We start from the raw sequence: 21,265 nt of genomic DNA on the forward strand, positions 1-21,265 counted from the left end.
CTGGTGATCCTCCTATCTCTGCCACCCAAGTTCTGGAATTAAAGGCATGTGCCACCACACCCAGCTACCTGGCTAAATATCTTATTTATATATTAGAAAGAAAGATAACGCACGCACAGGTGCCAGGGCTTCCTGCCACTGGACACAAACTCCAGATGTATGTGCCACTTTGTGCATCTAGCTTTACATGGCTACAGGAGAATTAAACCCAGGCTATCAGGCTTTATAAGCAAGTGCCTTAAACCACTGAGCCATCTCTTCAGGTCCAGTATTTTATTTATTTATTTTGAGATAGTCTCATGTATCCAAAGCTACACTTGAACTTGCTGTATAGCTTAGAATGACTTTATATATATTATTTGTTTCCTTTTTTGTTTGTTTGTTTGTTTGTTTTTGGTTTTTCAAGGTAGGGCCTCACGCTAGCCCAGGCTGACCTGGAATTCACTGTAGAGTCTCAGGGTGGCCTCGAACTCATGGCAATCCTCCCACCTCTGCCTCCCAAGTGCTGAGATTAAAGGCGTGAGCCACCACACCCGGCTTGTTTTGTTTTTTTCTAGGTAGGGTCTCTCTCTAGCCCAGACTGACCTGGAATTCACTCTGTAGTCTCAGGGTGGCCTTGAACTCACTGCAATCCTCCTACCTCTGCCTCCCAAGTGCTAGGATTAAAGGCATGTACCATCGCACCTGGCGACTTTATATTTATTTATTTGTTTGTTTGTTTGTTTGTTTGTTTATTTATTTATTTGAGAGAAAGAAATAGAAAGAGGCAGAGAGAGAGAGAGAGAGAGAGAGAGAGAATGGGCACTCCTAAGCCTGTAGCCACTGAAAATGAACTCCAGATGCATGTGTCACCTTGTGCATCTGGGGAACTGAAGCTGGGTCCTTAAGCCTCACAGGCAAGTTCCTTCATGCTTGAGCCATCTTTCCAGGAACAGTATTTTATTTATTTATTTTTGAGATACAGTCTCATGTATCCAAAGCTAAGTTTGAACTTGCTATATAGCTTAGAACGACTATGTACTTTATTTATTTATTTATTTATTTATTTATTTATGCATTGGACAGAGATAGTGAGGGAGAGAAAGAGTGAGAGAATGGGCCCACCACGGCCTCCAGCCAAGGCAAACAAACTCCAGACATGAGCACCCCCTTGTGCATCTGGCAAACATGGGTCCTGGAGAAGCGAACCTGGGGCCTTTGGCTTTGCAGGCACACACCTTAACTACTAAGCCGTTCCTCCAGCCCGACTTTGTACTTTTGACTCTCCTGTCTCTACCCTCCAAGTGCTGGGGATTATAGGCATGCACTACCATGCATAGTTTATGACATACTAGGGATTGAACCCAGTGCTTTGTACATGCTGGGCAAGCAGTCTATCAACTGAGATAACATCTCCAGCCCCATAAATGTTTTAGATAGATGATCTCATGAAGAACATACTGAATTTTGCTGTACCTGTTACTCCAATAGGAATGTGCATAGCACTCAGTACCACCTTCAAAAACTAATTTAAACTGGGCATGGGGCTGCACACCTTTAATCCCAGCACTTGGGAGGCCACGGTAGGAGGATGGCTGTGAGTTTGAGGCCAGTTTGGGACTATAGAGTAAGTTACAGGTCAGCCTGGACTAGAGTGAGACACTATTTAGAAAAAAAAAAAGTTGTGAACCCCCAGAAATACATGCTGATTCTTTTTTTTTGTTGTTGCTGTCTTTAGGGCATCCAATTCTACACTCAGCTAAAGACAATCACTTCTCAGTGGAAAGAAGAGGATGCTTCTCTTTCCTCACCCGCTGTCGTCATGCCTACTATGGGCCGCTAGGAACAAGCTTCTTCAAGACTCAGTATAGCCTGAGTAATCTACTTTCATTCATGGCCAACTTCACCTGTCAGCTTTGCTCAAATAAGATTTCTGGTATTGGAATATGTTGTAACTTCAGAATCTCTCAGAACACTGAGTGCCTTCAAAGTTGTAGTGAGGAAACACTAGAGCAGCACTGACAACAGATTTTCCACTTCTTCATGCTTCTGGTTTTGAAGTCATTGTAACTGTGAAGTGATTACCCAGAGAGAGCTGAGACCTATTTTCTAAAACTTCTCCTGAAGAAGGGGATTGTCAGTGTATGGACTTATCTTCCAATAATTGGAAGGAGAACCCTTGGACAGGGAAATGGAATAGAAGAACCCTCTGGTTGAACCTCAAACACAGCCCTCCACCATGCCAGTTTTCCCACTGCCACGTGTCCCCACACTACACAATAAGTAACCGTTTCTACTTATCCCAGTCTTGTGACAATTGATTCTTTTCTGCTCATTGCCACTTGTGATTCCTGACCTCTGTGTAACACTGTCTTGTCCATGTTCACTTCTTAAACTACTCCAGGATAATGTAGAATGTAACTGATGATCAACGTTTTGTCATGTGTGCCAAATATTAAGCTTCAAGATTTGCTTCAGTTGTCATTAATCAATACTTCTGCCATTAATTCAAATGCACATAGTTTCCTTAGAAAATTAAGTCACAAGTTTTATAAGCCTAGAAATCAAAGAATGTTTCAATCTTGAGCAACTCTTGCCTTAAATAAGCCTAACAAAGTATTATATGCTAAATTTTTTGTTATTCTTTCTTCTTGCCTGCATTTCTCATTAGTGATACTTTTAAATAATTTTTTTTCATGTAGAATAATTAGTCGGTGCTTAGAAAACTTTCTAGTATATAAAGTAGTAAGTAGTGGAGAAGTAATATTTTGCTAATCTTCTGCTACCACTTATTCAACTGCCTTTACATTGATATATCTAAACCTTAAATCCAAAGATACTGTGGGCTACACAGTGTCTTTGTTTGTTTTGTTTTTGAGGTAGGGTCCCAGTCTAGCCCAGGCTGACCTGGAATTCACTATGCAGTCCCAGGGTGGCCTCAAACTCATGGGATCCTCCTACCTCTGTCTCCTGAGTACTGGGATTAAAGATGTGTGCCACCACGCCTGCCTACAAAGTATCTTTTTGTTTCACCATCCTTTCTGAATCCTAGCTTTCTGAACTGGAAGGCTGCTGTATGTGGTGGCCTAATCTTCATTACTTAGCCTGAGGGCATTGGTCATATTTTTTTGGTATACTTTATAGTCATTTGGAAAGTACTGCCCTACTCCATGTATTTTTCTGTGAGCTAAGGGTGGTTAAAAGCACTGAAAAACCCAGGCTTGGTGATGCACGCCTTTAATCCCAGCACTTGGGAGGCAGAGGTAGGAGGATCACTATGAGTTTGAGGCCACCCTGAGATTACAGAGTAAATTCCAGGTCAGCCTGGCTAGAGTGAGACCCTACCTCAAAAAAAAAAACAAAAAAAGAAGTAGCAGCTCCCACTGGTGTATTTAGAGGACTTGATGTGTATTTAGAGGACTTGAAGATTCTACTACCTGCTGCAGAAAATACCAGAAGCATAGTCATTTAAGTAATGAATAACAAAATACCACCCTACTGAGTCTTTTTTCTTTTTCCTCTTTTTTTTTTTTTTTTATTGGCTTTTTTGAGGTAGATTCTTGCTCTAACCTAGGCTGACCTGGAATTAACTATGTAGTCTCAGACTGGTCCCAAACTCATAGTGATCCTCCTACCTCTGCATCCTGAGTGCTGAGATTAAAGGCATGCGCTACTACGCCCACTGAGTCTTTTTTTGGTGCATGTCCTTAAAGGTGTGGCAATAGAAATTTATAGTCTGTGAATATACTGCCCCTTGTTTATCACTTATAAAACACAGGTGATATTCAATCTAATCCAACAACTTTAGGCTGGGTTAAAAAAGGTTATTGCCATGTATGGTGGTACACATCTTTAGTTCCAGCACTTGTGAGGCTGGGGAAAGAGGATCAGAGTGAGTTCCAGGACAGCCTGAGCTTAAGTTAGACCTTGCCTCCAAAAAGGAAAAGGTTATTATTATCTAAATTCCAAATAGAATTAAATACAACTTCTAGTATTTTGCTTAGATATAAAGAAAGTCACTTGAAAATTTTAATGACAGAGCCGGGCGTGGTGGCACACGCCTTTAATCCCAGCACTCGGGAGGCAGAGGTAGGAGGATTGCTGTGAGTTCGAGACCACCCTGAGACTCCATAGTGAATTCTAGGTCAGCCTGGGCTAGAGTGAAACCCTATCTCAAAAAAACAAAAAAAAAAAAAAAATTTAATGACAGCTGGATATGGTGGTGCATGCCTCTAATTCTAGCACTTGGGAGGCAGAGGTAGGAAAGAGGATTGCCACGAATTCAAAGTCACACTGAAACTATGTAGTAAATTAGGTCGACCTGGACAACAGCAAGACTCTACCTTGAAAAAAAGAAATTAATTGACAATTTCCATAAATAAAAACATTCCATTATAAAATCCCCTCTCACCACCCTCCCAAATCTGCCCTCCACTGAATCCTTTCTTCTTCAAAGCCACTTTAAAACAAAATGATGGGGGCTGGAGAGATGGCTTTGTGGTTAAACGCTTGCCGGTGAAGCCTAAGGATCCCGGTTCCAGGCTTGATTCCCTAGGACCCACGTAAGCCAGAAGGTGGCACATGCGTCTGGAGTTCGTTTGCAGTGGCTGGAGGCCCTGGCGTGCCCATTCTCTCTCTCTCTATCTCTATCTGCCTCTTTCTCTCTCTGTCTGTCGCTCTCAAGTAAATAAATAAACAAAAAAAAAATGATGACAGGTGGGCATGGTAGCGCACGCCTTTAATCCCAGCACTCTGGAAGCAGAGGTAGGAGGATTGCTGCGAGTTCGAAGCCATCCTGAGACTCCATAGTGAATTCCAGGTCAACCTGAGCTACAGCAAGACCCTACCTACCTCGAAAAACCAAAATAAATAAATAAGATGGGCTAGAGAGATGGCTTAGCTGTTAAGGCACTTGCACAAAGCCAAAGGACCCAGATTTTATTCCACAGGACTGATCTAAGTCAGATGCAGAAGGTGGTGCATGCTTCTGGAGTTTGTTTGCAGCAGCTGGAAGCTTGGGTGTGCCCATTCACTCACTCTCTCTCAAATAAATAAATAAATATAAAATATCCTTTTTTTTTTGTTTGTTTTGTTTTGTTTTTCGAGGTAGGGTCTCACTCTGGCTCAGGCTGACCTGGAATTCACTATGTAGTCTCAGGGTGGCCTCGAACTCATGGCGATCCTCCTACCTCTGCCTCTGGATGCTGGGATTAAAGGTGTGCCCCACCACACCTGGCATCATGAAATATTTTTTTTAAGTAATCTCTAGAGCTAGGTGTGGTGGCGCACATCAGCACTCGCAAGGCAGAGGTAGGAGAACTGCCTTAAGTTCGAGACCACCCTGGGACTACATAGTGAATTCTGGTCAGCCTGAGTTACCTCAAAAAAACAAAACAAGGGCTGGAGAGATGATTTAGTGGTTAAGTGCTTGCCTGTGAAGCCCAAGGACCCGAGTTCGAGGCTCGGTTCCCCAGGACCCACGTTAGCCAGATGCACAAGGGGGCGCACACGTCTGGAGTTTGTTTGCAGTGGCTGGAAGCCCTGGTGCGCCCATTCTCTCTCTTGCTCTCTGCCTCTTTCTCTCTCTCTCACTGTTGCTCTCAGATAAATAAAAATAAACAAACAAAAAACCCAAAAAGTAATCTCTAGGTTCTCCATACAGAAAGAGGAACAAGTATATATAACATACCTTAGTGTGACTATTTAGTCATAAAACTTTCCATGGGCTAGAGATAGCTTAGCAGTTAAGGCACTTGCCTCCGAAGCCTAAGGACCCAGGTTCAATTCTCCAGAACCCACCATAAGCCAGATGCACATGGTAGCACAAGTGTCTAGAGTTTGTTTGCAGTGGCTAGAGGCTCTGTTGCACCCTATTCTCTTTCTACCATGAATAAATAAATAAACATAAAATAAAATATTAGAAAATTTCCATGGGGCTGGAGAGACGGCTTTGCAGTTAAGACGCTTGCCTGCAAAGCCAAAGGACCTCAGTTTGATTCCCCAGGACCCGTGTAAGCCAGTTGTACAAGGTGGCACATGTGTCTGGAGTTCGTTTGCAACGGCTGGAGGCCCTGGCGTGCCCATTTTCTCCCTCTTTCCCTCTCTCAAATAAATAAATAAAAATAAAATATATATATTTTTTTAATTTCCATGATGTCATACCAGTGCTATTTGTTACTTTTCTACTGATTCCTAAGAGTTGACTGGCTCATAGAGAACTGTGAATTAGCAAGCTTTATGGTGCTAGGTAACAGTAATATAGTGTTTAGATTACAGATTTCTTACTATGTTAAGAATCCTATAATTCTTTCGGAATACTGGATGCCACTGTTTCATCAGGGTTCAGTATGGGAATTTGCTGGGTGATGAAGACTGGATCTGGAAGCTTACTGTCATTCCTAAAATAATGACAAAATAACAGTCAAAATGAGTGGAATTTAGTTAAGAACACATTGCAGCCAGCCATGATGGTGCACACCTTTAATCCCAGCACTTGGAAGGCAGAAGTACGAGTGAGTTCCAGACCATCCTGGGACTACAGAGTGAGGTCCAGGTCAACCTGGGCTAAGAGTGAGACTACCTCAAGAAAATTGTCATATTATTCACCCAACTCTAGGACATTAAGATGTTCATAAGAACCATCGTGATCAGGCACTTGTACAAATAACTTTGAAAGGAGAAATCTTACCTCAATTCTTTCACTTCTCCACTATCAGAAGCAATGTAGTCTGGAACAGGAGGCTTAGAACTCTGGCTGTATTTCCTGTAATAGGTCAAAATCAACAAATATAATGAGGCAATTTCTTCTAATGTCCTCATATTTCAACTACACCTTTTAAAAAGTGCAGAGTAAGCCGGGCGTGGTGGCGCACGCCTTTAATCCCAGCACTCGGGAGGCAGAGGTAGGAGGATCGCCAAGAGTTCGAGGCCACCCTGAGACTCCATAGTGAATTCCAGGTCAGCCTGGGCTAGAGTGAGACCCTACCTCGAAAAACCAAAAAAAAAAAAAAAAAAAAGTGCAGAGTACACAGGTGTGGTAGCACATGCCTTTAATCCCAGCACTCGAGAGGCAGAGGTAGTGGTAGGATTGCCATGAGTTCAAGGCCAGCCTGAGACTACATAGTGAATTCCAGGTCAGCCTGAGCTAGAATCTGATCCTACCTCAAAAAAAAAAAAAAGTACAGAGTAGTCAGGTGTGATAGTGTAGTACACACCTTTAATCCCAACACTTGGGAAGACTGAGGTAGGAGGATCACTGTGAGTTGGAGGCCAGCCCAGGACTACAGAGTGAATTACAGAGCAGTTTGGGCTAGAGCAATATCCTACGTTGAAAAACCAAAGAAGCCGGGCATGGTGGCATATGCCTTTAATCCCAGCCCTTGGAAGGCAGAAGTAGGAGGATCACCATGAGTTCAAGGCCACTCTGAGTTCCAGGTCAGCCTGACCTAGAATGAGACCCTACCTCAAAAAAACAAAAAAGTGCACAGAGCTGGATAGCTTAGTGATTAAGGAACTTGCCTGCAAAGTCTAAAGACTCAGGTTCAATTCCCCAGTACCCACATAAAGCCAAACACACAAAGTGGTACATGCATCTGGCATTCATTTGCAGCAGCTAGAGGCCCTGGTGCACCCATTCTCCACCCCCCCCCCTGCTTACAAATAAATTTTAAAAATATTTAAAATATGTTTAGGGTAAATTGCTCTAGTTGGATAGACTTTTGTCTTATTTATTTTTTTGTTTGTTTTATTTTTTAAATAATTCTATTTGAAAGAGAAAAAGGCTACTAGAATGAGTACAGCATATGTTGTAATCAGCTTTGCATTGCTGGCAGAGAACACCAGACCAAGAGCAGCTTGTTTATTTTGGCTTATGAACTCAAGGGGAAGCTCCATGATGACAGGGGAAACAACGGCATGAGCAGAGGGTGGGTGTCACCTCCTGGTCAACCTCAGGTGGACAACAGCAGCAGGAAAGTGTGCCAAACACTGGCAAGGAGAAGCTGGCTATAACACCTATAAGCCCATCCCCAGCAACACATCACTTCCAGGAGGTTCCAGTTCCCAAATTGTCACCAGCTGTGAACCTAGAATTCACAACACATAAGTTTATGAAGGACACCTGAATCAAACCGCCACAGCATGCCAGGGCCTCCTGCCACTGAAATCGAACTCTAGATGCATGCACCATTTTGTACATCTGGCCTTACGTGGGTACTGAGGGATCTAACCCATAATATCAGGTTTTGCAGGCAAGTACCTTTAACCCCTGAGCCATCTCTCCAGGCCAGCAGCTAGAGGTCTTGTGCCCATTCTCTCTCTCTCTCACTTTCTCTCTGCTGGCAAATAAATAAATATTTTTCTTTTTCAAGGTAGGGTCTCACTGTAGCTCAGTTTGACCTGGAATTCACTCTGTAGTCTCAGGGTGGCCTGAAACTCATGGAGATCCTCCTACCTCTGCCTCCCAAGTGCTGGGATTAAAGGCATTCACCACCATGCCCAGCTAACTAAAATATTTTTAAATTTGTGCCACTGGTACCCTTCTAGATTTCCTAAAGAGATGGAGAAAGGGATAGAGAGATAGCTGAATCGTTAAAGGCACTTGCGTGCAAAGCTGAAGGATCCAGGTTTGATTGCTCAGGACCCATGTAAGCCAGATGCACAAGGTGGCGAATGCGCCTGGAGTTCGTTTGCAGTGGCTGAGGTCCTGGCAGTCACACACACACTCCCTCTCTCTCTGCCCCTTTTTCTCTCTCTCTCAAATAAATAAAAATGTTTTTTTTTAAAGGTAAAAGACAGCCAGGTATGGTGGCACATGCCTTTAATCTCATCACTCGGGAGGTAGAGGTAGGAGAATTGCTGTGAGTTCAAGGCTACCCTGAGACTACATAGTGAATTCCAGGTCAGCCTGGGGCTATAGGGAGACTCTACCTTGAAAAACCAAAAAAAAAATTATTGAGATAGGGTCTCATTATAGCTCAGGCTGATCTGGAATTCACTATGTAGTCTCAGGGTGGCCAAGAACTCATGGTGATCCTTCTACCTCTGCCTCCCTAGTGCTGGAATTTAAAAGCATCTGCCATGACCAGTTTACAAACAATTTTTTTAAAAAGACCATCTCACACACCTTTCACTTGGTATAGGAGTTGTGTTCGGGGGACCTAAACACCCAACCAGAAGCAGCTAATGAGAAGAAAGGGCCACTTTAGCTTACAGTTTTAAGTCAGCTCTGAGATCACTGGCCCTGTGTATTCTAAAAGTGGAAGAATATGAGAACATGGTTTACTCCTGTTTATATTCCTTCAAGGCAGAAAAGTAGACTACATAGAACTCTAGATCTCCAACCATGTAAGCTCAGGCCTTTCTGAGTAGTCTAAGATTCATCGAAATTAAAGCTGGGAGCTGGGCATGGGGGGGGGTGCACGTGTTTAATCGCAAAGGTAAGAGAATCACTGTGAATTCAAGGCCAGCCTGGAACTACAGAGTATCAGGTCAGCCTGGGCCTTGAAAAAACTGGAAAAAAAATCAAAAAGTTTTAACAGCTGTGCAACTTCTTAGCAAACATAGCAGAATCACCTTAGGCATCTAAGATTTTTTTTTCCTCTCCCTTCTCCAAGTTATCTTTTGTTTTCATGTTCATTCACTCACCTTCTGATATTTGTCTCTGGGAACTGAGCATTAAGATATTTCCCCTAATTCTAAGAATACATTGATTGTGCCTAAGTGGTTTCTAGGTTTGATAACAGCTTGCCATTTCATTGCAAAAATAGGAAATTACCGGGCTGGAGAGATGGCTTAGTGGTTAAGAGCTTGCCTGTGAAACTTAAGGACCCCAGTTCGAGGCTCGATTCCCCAGGACCCACGCCAGACGCACAAGAGGGCACACGTGTCTGGAGTTCATTTGCAGTAGCTGGAAGCCCTGGTGCGCCCATTCTCTCTCTTGCTCTCTGCCTGCCTTCCCCTCTCTCTCTCTCTCTCTCTCTCTCTCTCTCTCTCTCTCTCTCTCTCTCTCTGTCACTCTCAAATAATTTTTTTTTTAAAAAAGGAAATTACCTAGCAGCAAAACCATTCATTTTTGCAAAAAGCAATCGTAAGACTTTCTCCTTCTGCTCCCAGGTCAAATCTCCAATATCCACATTTCTCTGAATATTTGGCCTAAAGAAAGTAAAAGTGAAAAAGAAAGAGGTCAAAATAAGCTTTTCTTCTTGTTAAAAAATACAAACTGGGGCTGGAGAGATGGCTTAGCGGCTAAAGTGTTTGCCTGCAAAGCCCAAGGATCCCTGTTCTACTCTCCAGGACCCACGTAAGCCAGATGTGCAAGGTGGCTCATGCATCTGGAGTTCGTTTGCAGTGGCTGGAGGCCCCGACACACCCATATTCTTTCTCTCTCTCTCTCTCCCTCTCTCTCTCTCTCTCTCTCTCTCTCTCTCTCTCTCTCTCTCCCTCCCTCCCTCCCTCCCTCCCTCTTTCTTTCTCTCAAATAAATAACTAAAATATATTTTTAAATAAATAAATAAAATACAAACTATATCAGCATGCTACTCAGTCTTTTAAAATGTGAGTCTTGTAAAGCTGGGTGTAGTGGTACACACCTTCCCAGCACTCTGGAGGCAGAGATAGGAGGATCACTGTGAGTTTGAAGCCAGCCTGGAATTAAAGAGTGAGTTCCAGTTCAGCCTGGGCTACCATGAGACCTCCCAAGTGCTGGGATTAAAGGCGTGCACCACCACGCCAGGCTTTTTACGTTTTTTTGAGTTAGGGTCTCGCTCTAGCCCACGCTGACCTGGAATTCACTATGTAGTCTCAGGAAGCCTCAAACTCACAGCTATCCTTTCACCTCAGCCTCCAGAGTGCTGGGACTAAAGATGCATGCTACCACATGTGCTCCAATGTTAGCCTTTAAGATGAATGATAAAAAGACATGTACTATGAGTTAATCATTGGGTTTGTAGAGGGAAGACTGCTAAGAGATAAGATGCGGGGCTGGAGATATTGCTCAGAGGTTAAGGCTCTTGCCTGCAAAGCCTGAAGGCATGGGTTCAATCCCCAGTACCCATGTAAATCCAGATGCATAAAGTGGCACATGTATCTGGAGTTTAAAAAAAAAAAAAAAGAGATAAGATGCTAACAGGAAACAGTCATTGTATATAGTCTGCAACTGTCTCAAGCATTCCACTTTCATTTTATCATAGTGGCAGAAGATCTCTACGTGTATTTTGAAAATTAGAAATTGAGAGAGACATTCAATTAAGACAATAATGAGGGGCTGGAGAGATGGCTTAGTGGTTAAGTGCTTGCCTGTGAAGCCTAAGGACTCCAATTCAAGGCTTGATTTCCCAGAACTCACATAAGCCAGATACACAAGGTGTGCATGCATCTGGAGTTCATTTGCAGTGGCTGAAGGTCCTGGCACACCCATTCTCTCTCGATCTATCTGCCTCCTTCTCTCTCTGTCTGTCGCTCACAAATAAATAAATTAAATAAACAAAAAAAATTTAAGACAGGGCTGGAGAGATGGCTTAGCGGTTAAGCGCTTGCCTGGGAAGCCTAAGGACCCTGGTTCAAGGCTCGATTCCCCAGGACCCACGTTAGCCAGATGCACAAGGGGATGCTGCGTCTGGAGTTCGTTTGCAGTGGCTGGATGGCCTGGCGTGCCCATTCATTCTCTCTCTCTCTCTCTCTCTCTCTGTCTCTGTCTCCCCCTCTTTCTCTCTCTGTTGCTCTCAAATAAATAAAAAGTAAATAATTTAAAAAAAATTTAAGACAATAATGAGGGGACATTATTCAGTGCCCTCCAATCCATAGAACATGTCTGTATGGGCTGGGAAAAATGGATTAGTGGTTAAGGCATTTGCCTGTGAAGCCTAAGGGCCCTGGTTCAATTCCCCAGGACCCACATAAGCCAGATGCACAAGGGGGAACATGTGTCTGGAGTTTGTCTGCAGTGGCTGGGGGCCCATGCATGCCCATTCACTCTTTCTGCTTTTTCCTCTTTCTTTCAAACAAATTTTAAAAAAAAATTTTTTTGTTGTTTTTTTGAGGTAGGGTTTCACTCTAGCTCAGGCTCTCCTGGAATTCACTATGTAGCCTCAGGGTGGACTCAAACTCATGGCAATTCTCCTACCTCTGCCTCCCGAGTGCTGGGATTAAAGGCGTGTGCAACCATGCTCGGCAAATAAATTTTTTAAAGAACATTTTTGTATAACAAAGAATTATTATAGAGCTGGAGAGATTGCTCAGTGATTAAGGAACTTGCTTGCAAAGACTGATAGCCAGGGTTCAGTTCCCCAGTACCCACATAAAGCCAGATGTACAAAGTGGCACATGTGTCTGGAGTTTGTTTGTAGTAGCAAGACGTCCTGGCATGCCCATATTCTCTCTTGCTATTTCTCTAATACACAAAAATAATTTTTTTGTCAGGTGTGGTGGTACATGTTTTTAATCCCAGCACTCAGGCGACAGAGGTAGGAGGATCACTGTGAGTTAAGAGGCCACCCTGAGACTATATAGTGAATTCCAAGTCAGCTTGGACTAGAGTAAGACACTACCTCAAAAAAAGGGGGGGGGGGTTGGAGAGATGGCTTAGCATTAAGCACTTGCCTGTGAAGCCTAAGGACCCTGGTTGGAGGCTCAATTCCCCAGGACCCACATTAGCCAGATGCACAAGGGGGAACACACATCTGGAGTTCGTTTGCAGTGGCTGGAGGCCCTGGCATGCCCGTTCTCTCTCTCTCTCTCTTTCTCTCTCTGTCTCTTTCTCTCTGCCTGTCGCTCTCAAATAAATAAATAAATAATAAACTAGAAAGGAAGGAAGGAAGGAAGGAAGAAGGAAAATTCAAAAAGAAAGAAAAATAAGTTTTTTAAAAATATTTTGTTTAGCTGGGCATGGTGGCACACTCCTTTAATCCTAGCACTTGGGAGGCAGATGTAGGAGGATCACTGTGAGGTCAAGGCTAGTCTGGAACTACAGACTGAGTGCCAGATCAGCCTGTACTACTATAGATTAAGCCTCAGATAATATGCTAAGCATAGGGGTTATAAAGATGAGTGACACTCCTGTCAGATTGGCCTCCATCATGAAAATAAATGATCATAAATGTTGGCGGGGATGTGGAAAAAGAGGAACCCTTCTACACTGCTGGTGGGTATGCAATCTGGTCCAGCCATTGTGGAAATCAGTGTGGAGGTTCCTAAAACAGCTAAAGATTGATCTACCATATGACCCAGCTATAGCACTCCTAGGCATATATCCGAAGGACTCATCTCATTTCCTTAGAAGTACGTGCTCAACCATGTTTATTGCTTCTCAATTTGTACTAGCTGGGAAATGGAACCAGCCTAGCTGTCCCTCAACTGATGAATGAATAATGAAGATGTGGCACATTTATACAATGGAGTTCTACTCAGCGGTAAAGAAAATGAAGTTATGAAATTTGCAGAAAAATGGATGGACCTGGAAAGGATTATACTAAGTGAGGTAACCCAGGCCCAGAAAGCCAAGCACCACATGTTCTCTCTCATATGTGGATCCTAGCTACAGATGATTGGGCTTCTGCGTGAGAATGAAAATACTTAGTAGCAGAGGCCAGTAAGTTAAAAAGGAGACATAAAGGGAAGAGAAAGGAAGGGAGGAGTGTACTTAATAGGTTGATATTGTATATATGTATTGTATATATGATTGAGATGGGGAGGTAATATGATGGAGAATGGAATTTCAAAGGGGAAAGTGTGAGGGAAAGGGAGGGAATTACCATGGGATATTTTTTTATAATCATGGAAAATGCTAATAAAAATTTTAAAAAATTAAAAATTAAGAAAAGATGAGTGACATCTCAGTGGTTAAAAGTACTTGCTGCTCAATCCTAACGACTAGTGGAGTTTGAATTCCCAGAACCCATGTAAAGCCTGACACAGGTGATGCCATTTGCTTGTGATTCCAAGGAGCCTACGGCAATGGGAGTCACTCAGGAGAATCCCAAAGCTCACAGACCAGATCATCTGGGGTGTTACAGCAGCAAATAAGAGAGACTTTCAAATTAGGTGGAAAGTGAAGAGACACCTCGAGGTTGTCCTCTGACCACCACATGCATGCCATGACATACATACACACACATACAAAGAAATCTACTCGACACTAAGGTTTACCAAATCCCACTTATTCTGAACTTTGGGAGGTTGTAGGAGGATGCTGAGACCTACAACTCACTGTTGTCCAGACTGGCAGTCCTTCTGTCTCAAACTTCTAAGTGCTAAAATCACTAGCATGAACCACCACACCTGGATGAGTTATTTTTTAATATTTATTTACTTATTTGAGAGAGAGAGAAAATGGGTACACCAGGGCTTCTAGCCGCTGCAAACAAACTCCAGACACATGTGCCACCTCGTGCATCTGGCTTTACATGGGTACTGGGGAATCGAACCTGGGTCTTCTGGCTTTGCAGGCAAGCACCTTAACAGCTAAGCCATCTCTCCAGCCCAAGTTCTGATTCCTTTAAAGGAAATAAAACTAGTAACACAAAAAGTTAGGATAGGAGGATTGCCATGAATTTAAGGCAACCCTGAGACGACATTAAAAAAAAAAAAAAAAAAAGGATAGTGTTGCTAGTACCATTTTTCAGCCTCCATAAGATCCTGATTCACACTGTTGGTGCTGTGTTCTCTGCCATCAAATGTCCTGATTTTGGGATACTCTGCTTTTCCTGCACATGCTCTATTCATTTGTACATTGAAAGCAGATTGTGCTATTTGCTTGTACTGCTTTCTACTTATTAGGATCTGTTGCTTCACATCATATAATGCATCTAGAAAGAACTTTTCTACTTCTGTTCTCTCATCCAGTATGTTCTTAGCCAGCTTCTTCACTCGATTCATTTCCTTGTCCTTCATCTGAAGAAGTTGCTGCAGCTTGTCGATTTCTACCTGCCCCGCCTGGTTCTCTATCATTGCCTGTTGCTGCAGTTTCAAAACCTCAGTTTCAAACTCTGTGGTCATGTAAGTCAGAGCATTCTCCAAGTTTTGCACCTTCTTCTTAAGAGTTTGGATTTGTGATCTCTGCTGAGTAAGTTGTACGATCTTTTCCTTAATCAATAGATCATTGACCTCCTAAAAACAGAAAAAGTAAAGAGGTGGCTTTTTTTTAACATTATAGAACTTAAAGCCGGGTATGGTGGTGCATGCCTTTTAATACCAGCACTTGGGAGACAGAGGTAGGAGGAATGCCATGAACTTGACACCAGCATGAGACTACACAGTGAATCCCAGGTCAGCCTGGGATATAGCGAGACCCTATCTCAAAAAAATAAAAAAAAAGGGGGGGGGCTGGAGAGATGGCATAGCGGTTAAGCGCTTGCCTGTGAAGCCTATGGACCCCGGTTTGAGGCTCAGTTCCCCAGGTCCCACGTTAGCCAGATGCACAAGGGGGCGCTCGGTCTGGAGTTCGTTTGCAGTGGCTGGAAGCCCTGGCGCGCCCATTCTCTCTCTCACTCTCTATCTGCCTCTTTCTCTCTCTGTCACTCTCAAATAATCAAATAAATAAATAAAAATCTTAAAAAAAAATAAAAATAAATAAACAAATAAATAAATAAATAAATAAAAAGCAATAGTAGCCGGGCATGGTGGTGCACTTCTTTAATCCCAGCACTGGGAGGCAGAGGTAGGAGGATCGCTGTGAGTTCCAGGTCAGCCTGGACCAGAGTGAGACCCTACCTCGGAAAAAAAAAAAGCAAGTTACTCAAAAAATTCCACTTCTTTGGGCTGGAGAGATGGTTTAGTGGTTAAGGCACTTGCTGTGATGCACATGGTGGTGCATACATCTGAAGTTTGGGCGCAGTGACTAGAGGCCCTGCCATGCCCATTTTCTCTCTCTCTCTCTCTCTCTCTCTCTCTCAAATAAATAAATAAATAAATAAGCTGGGCATGGTGGTATACCCCTTTAATCCAAGCACTCAGGAGGCAGATGTAGGAGGATCACTGTGAGTTCAAGACCAGCCTGAGACTACATTGTGAATTCCAGGTCAGCCTGGGTAAGAGTGAAATCCTACCTCAAAAAAAAAAAAAAAAAGTATATATATATATATATATATATATATATATATATATATATATATCATTAAAAATTTAAAAGTTTCTATTACTTAATGAGAACTGAGTTTGGTGATATTTCTGTAAAGAGTAATCATTGTATAGACTTGTAAAGTCACCCTACTGATTTTGCTAATTATGAATTTTTCAAACTTTGAAATTTTTAAAATAGTGCCAGGTGTGATGGTGTATGCCTTTAATTCCAGCACTCAGAAGGCAGAGGTCCTAAGATCCCTGTGAGTTTCAGGCCAACCTGAGACTACATAATGAATTCCAGGTCATCCTGGGGTAGAGTGAGACCCTACCTCAAAAAAAAAAAAAAAAAAAAAAAACAGGGCTGGAGAAATGGCTTAGCGGTTAAGGCGCCCCAGTACCCATGTAAGCCAAATGCACAAGGGTGCGAATGTGTCTGGAGTTCATTTGCAATGGCTGGAAGCCCTGGCGTGCCCAATATCTCTCTCTCTCTCTCTCTCTCTCTCTCTCTCTCTCACTCTGCCTCTTTTCCTCTCTCAAATAAATAAATAAAAATTTAAAAAACTTTTTAAAAAATCCAAAATTTATTTAGACTGTTTTTTATTACATACTTTATATGGATACATCATTAATTTGCTTATTTATTGGAAAAGAGAAAGAGGCAGATAGAGAGATTGGATACACCAGTGCCTCTAGCCACGAACTCCAGACACATGTGCCACCTTATGCATCTAGTGTTACATGGGTACTGGGGAATCAAGTCTGGGTCCTTAGGTTTCACAGGCAGCTGCTAAGCCATCTCTCCAGCCCCCAAAATTTTAAAATATTAAATTAAATTAATTATTTATTTGAGAGAGACAGATAGAAAATGAACCTCTTGCTATTGCAAATGAATTCCAGACGCATGTACCATTTTGTTCATCTGGCTTTAATGTGGATACTGGGGAACTGAACCCAGGCCAGCAGGCTTTGCAAGAAAGTGCCTTTAATTACTGAGCCATCTCTCCAGCCTCCTTTTAGTTTTGTTTGTTTGTTTGGTTGGTTTTGGTTTTTCGAGGTAGGGTCTCACTCTAGTCCAGGCTGACCTGGAATTCACTATGTAGTCTCAGGGTGGCCTTGAACTCATGGCGATCCTCTTACCTCTGCCTCCCAAGTGCTGGGATTAAAGGTGTGCACCACCACACCCGGCTCCTCTTAGAATTTTTACAGGTTATATATGTTATATTCTCAAAATATATAATAAAACACTAAGAAATCTATAAGGAGGGCTGTGATGATTATTCAGCAGTTAAAGACACTTGCTTATAAATACTGATGACCCAGGTTTGATCCCCAGTACCCATGTAAAGCCAGATGCTTGAAGTAGTGCATTTGAAGGAGTTCAGTTGAAGGAGTTCATTTGCAGTGGTAAGAGGCCCTGACATGCCCATAGCTTTCTGTCTCTTTCTCTGTAATAAACAAGTAAAATTAAAAACAGAAATCTGTAAGAGAAATGAGTATTCTCCTAGTTGCCTATCCCAATATCCATTTTCCCTTTCCCTTTCCTCTTTGGTGATAAAGTCCCAATTTTATTCAGGAATCCAGCTGAAATTCTTCAGTGTCTCTTTAAGTTCAGCAAGGTCTAATTCTAAGCAATGAGATATAGGTAGAAGTGTGTATGGACACCTGAGTCTGATAACAAGGCTCACCCTACTTGGGTGTCTGATCTGTATAAAGGAGCCTAACCACAGGTGTAAGGTCCGCTCTTCTTCTTGTGGTTTCACCTGAACACCAGTGTGCAAGTCTGTCTCTTCACTGCCCAGCTGGCTGGGGAAGGAAGGCACTTCCTTCTGCCTGGGTATTTTCCTGCCTATTTCCTACATGTGTCGTGTTTGAGACACTTTCTCACTTTGCTACATGTATGATTTTTCTTTGATCTCTGAGTCTTTCACTATTTTTTTGTTTTGTTTTGTTTTTTCAAGGTAGGGTCTCGTTCTGGCCCAGGCTGACCTGGACTTCACCATGTAGTCTCAGGGTGGCCTCAAGCTCACAGCAATCCTCCTACCTCTGCTTCCCAAGTGTTGGGATTAAAGGTGTGCACCACCATGCCCGGCCTTCAGTATTTCTTAATCCTATCTGGTCTTTTATGTAAAGGGGATATTTTGGCTCTTGTGCTTTGCCTTCTATATGTGGGTGTGTGTGCCTCTTCCAGAACCCCCTTTTTAAAAAATATTTTTATTTATTTATTTGAGAGAGAGAGAAGAGAGAATGGGTATACCAGGGCCTCCAGCTACTGCAAACTAATTCCAGATGCATGTGCCCCCTTGTGCATCTGGCTTTCGTGGGTCCTGGGGAATTGAACGGAGGTCCTTTGGCTTTGCAGGCAAATGCTTTAACTGCTAAGCCATCCCTCCAGCCCCAGAGCCCCCCCCCCCTTTTTTTCAGCCCAGGCTGACCTGGAATTCACTATGTAGTCTCAGACTGGCCTCAAAGTCCTGGCAATTCTCTGTCTCCAGAGTATTGGAATTAAAGGCATGCACCACCATGTCCAGCCAGAGATATTTTATGCCTGGAGATTTCTCTGATGGAGAGTTTCTCGTCTCCGGCCCCGCTTCCCAGCCAGGCAAGGAGAATTCTCCTCTGGCTTGAATTTTTCAGCTAGCCTCCTTCCTGGATCATAATTCCTCCTACAATAAATCTTATAATTCATAATTTTAAAAAGAAGTGTGTTTAGGACACCCTGGAAGATTTCTATAGGGAAGGATACACTTTTTTTCTCCTTATGCTTTCTTCCTGTGGTTTGAAGTAATGGTTAAGACTCTACCAGCCTCCATGGCCATGAAGCAACTCTAAGATGTAAGCCAATTATTGCAAAGCAGAGTTAAGGAAGTCAACGGTCACTTGTCTCTTTTTTTTTGGGGGGGGGGGCTTAGTCACCTGTCTCTTGACCTTGTGATAACACCAATCCTGGTGTGCATTGCTTCCTTCCAGACTGCCTTTAGGTGAAGGAATAAACCCATATGTGGGTCTGGGAAGATTGCTCAGCAATTAGAGGCACCTGCTTGCAAAACCTGCTGACCAGGGTTCAATTTCCAACCTACCCCTGTAAGTCAAATGTCAAAAAAGAAAAAAATGGTGGCAAGTGACTGGCATTGGGGAAGTGGAGGTAAGAGGCCCTGGCATGCCCCACTGATGTATATACACATAATGCATACATACCCCTTATGTGATGACACCACTGAATCAAGTTTGTCAATGCCAAACTAATTTCTAAGTCACTTAGGCACCAACTATAAGCAAAGCAAAATGAGTATTCCAAAGTAGTAGAGGATAAGATATATATGTGAGGGGGTGGGGGGTGGGTTCTTTGAGGTAGGGAGGATCTCGTTCTAGCATAGGCAGACCTGGAACTCACTATGTAGTTTCAGGGTGACCTCAACTCATGGTAATCCTCTGATCTCTGCCTCCCAAGTGGTGGGATTAAAGGAATGCACCATCTCGCCCAGTTTCATGTTTATATATCTGATATATTCTTTATAAAATCAAGCCTAATGCTTCTTTATAAGTCACTTAGCAATTAATCTTTTCAGATAAATAAAGTTTATCATGCATGTTCACCAATGCAATACTTACAAAAAAAGGGGGGGGCTGGAGAGATAGCTTAGTGGTTAAGGTGCTTGCCTGCAAAGCCAAAGGACCCAAGTTCAATTCCCCAAGGCCCACGTAAACCAGTGCACAAGGTGGTATATGCATCTGAAGTTTGTTTGCAGCAGCTGGAGGCCCTGGCATGCTCATTCTCTCTCTCCCTGTCTTTCTCTGCCTCTTTCTCTCAAGTAAATAAGTAAATAAAATTCTTAAAAAGATAGAAAATAAAATTTAAGGCCAGGCGTGGTGGTGCACACCTTTAATCCAAGCACTCGGGAGTCAGAGATAGGAGGATCGCCATGAGTTCGAGGCGAGGCCACCCTGAGAATATATAGATATATAGTGAATTTCAGGTCAGCCTGAGTTAGAGTGAGACCCTATCTAAAAAAAAAAATTGGGGGGGGGGAACGAAATTACAGGGGGAGTGACGACCTTTTGATGTAAAAGGCAAGAATGACTCTCTTGCAAGTTCAGGGAGCTTTTTTGTAGAGCTTCAGCTTCCTTCAGGTGGTAGGTGAGAGCTTTGTGGAGATAAACATTCTCCTTAAAAACATTTCTTCCTGCAGTGTTCAATTGCCTGAAATAGATACATATGAGACTCAGATATAAGTTTTAAATATTACCAAAGAAAAGCAACAATTGCTTTATCTTCCCACATTACTAATGACTATTACTTGTATAGATACGTAGTTTAATCGTAAAGCACATGTTTGGCATGTACAGTACCCTGGATTTGACCCCTAATATGAGCTGGAGGGGAATCCACCACTCACTGAGTTTATGATTAACTACTAAACAGATGGGGACCCTGTGATTCAGTTCTTACCTAACAGGAATGTGAACAGTGATAAGGCAGCTGGATGTGGCAGCACAAGCCTATAAATCCCATTACTTGGGAGGCTAAGGCAGGAAGATCAAAAGTTGGTCACTAGGACTGGAGGGGTTGCCTAGTGGTTAAGGCATTTGCCCACAAAGCCAGAGGACCCAAATTCAACTCCCCAGGACCCACGTTCAGTAGATGTACAAAGTGGCACATGCGTCTGGAGTTCGTTTGCAGTGGCTGGAGGCCCTGGCACACCCTTTCTCTCCCTCTCTCTCTCTTTCTTTCTGTGAAATAAAGAAAAATTTAAAAAAAATTAAGTTGGTCACTAGCCTGGAATGCAGCATGACTCTGTTTAAAAAGACAAAAACAAGCCAGGTGTGGTGGCGCATGCCTTTAATCCCAGCACTTGAGAGGCAGAAGTAGGTGTATTGCCATGAGTTCGAAGCCTCCCTGAGATTCCACAGTGAATTCCAGGTCAGCCTGGGCTAGAGTGAGACCCTACCTCAAAACAACAAAAACAAAAACAACAACAACAACAAAAAAGAAAAACCAAACAAACAGAAAATCCCAGGCTGGGTGTGGTGGCACACACCTTTAATCCCAGCATTTGAGAGTAGGAGGATCACCATGAGTTCAAATCAAGTCTTCAAGGCCACCCTGAGACTATGTAGTGAATTCCAGGTCAGCCTCAACTAGAGAGAAACCCTACCTGGGAAGTGGGGCCCTCCCCTCAAAAAGGAAAAGAAACAAAGAAGACCTGTCTCAAAATAAAGAGGGCCAGGGATG

At 42.9% G+C, this 21,265-nt stretch overlaps 2 protein-coding genes across 4 annotated transcripts in view; one reads left to right on the top strand and one right to left on the bottom strand.

Moving 5' to 3' along the window:
* The window catches only part of Aldh6a1 (aldehyde dehydrogenase 6 family member A1), a 29,362-nt gene extending 26,752 nt beyond the window's left edge, over nt 1–2,610 (top strand). Inside the window, exon 12 of the mRNA XM_045155089.1 lies at nt 1,718–2,610. Within this exon, the coding sequence (XP_045011024.1) occupies nt 1,718–1,822 (105 nt within the window). The 3' untranslated portion in view covers nt 1,823–2,610. The remainder of the gene's footprint in view (nt 1–1,717) is intronic.
* Bbof1 (basal body orientation factor 1) overlaps nt 1–21,265 on the bottom strand; it is a 59,062-nt gene that overhangs the window by 2,419 nt on the left and 35,378 nt on the right. For all 3 annotated transcript variants that reach the window (XM_045155091.1, XM_045155090.1, XM_045155092.1), the window contains 5 exons: nt 20,089–20,233; nt 14,588–15,081; nt 10,030–10,131; nt 6,668–6,742; nt 6,265–6,377 (listed from right to left, as the gene is read on the bottom strand). In XM_045155091.1, coding sequence (XP_045011026.1) covers nt 6,278–6,377; nt 6,668–6,742; nt 10,030–10,131; nt 14,588–15,081; nt 20,089–20,233 — 916 coding nt within the window. In that variant the 3' untranslated portion in view covers nt 6,265–6,277. The remainder of the gene's footprint in view (nt 1–6,264; nt 6,378–6,667; nt 6,743–10,029; nt 10,132–14,587; nt 15,082–20,088; nt 20,234–21,265) is intronic.

The sequence above is a fragment of the Jaculus jaculus genome, chromosome 7 (assembly GCF_020740685.1).
Source record: "Jaculus jaculus isolate mJacJac1 chromosome 7, mJacJac1.mat.Y.cur, whole genome shotgun sequence".
NCBI classification, from domain to species: Eukaryota; Metazoa; Chordata; class Mammalia; order Rodentia; family Dipodidae; genus Jaculus; species Jaculus jaculus.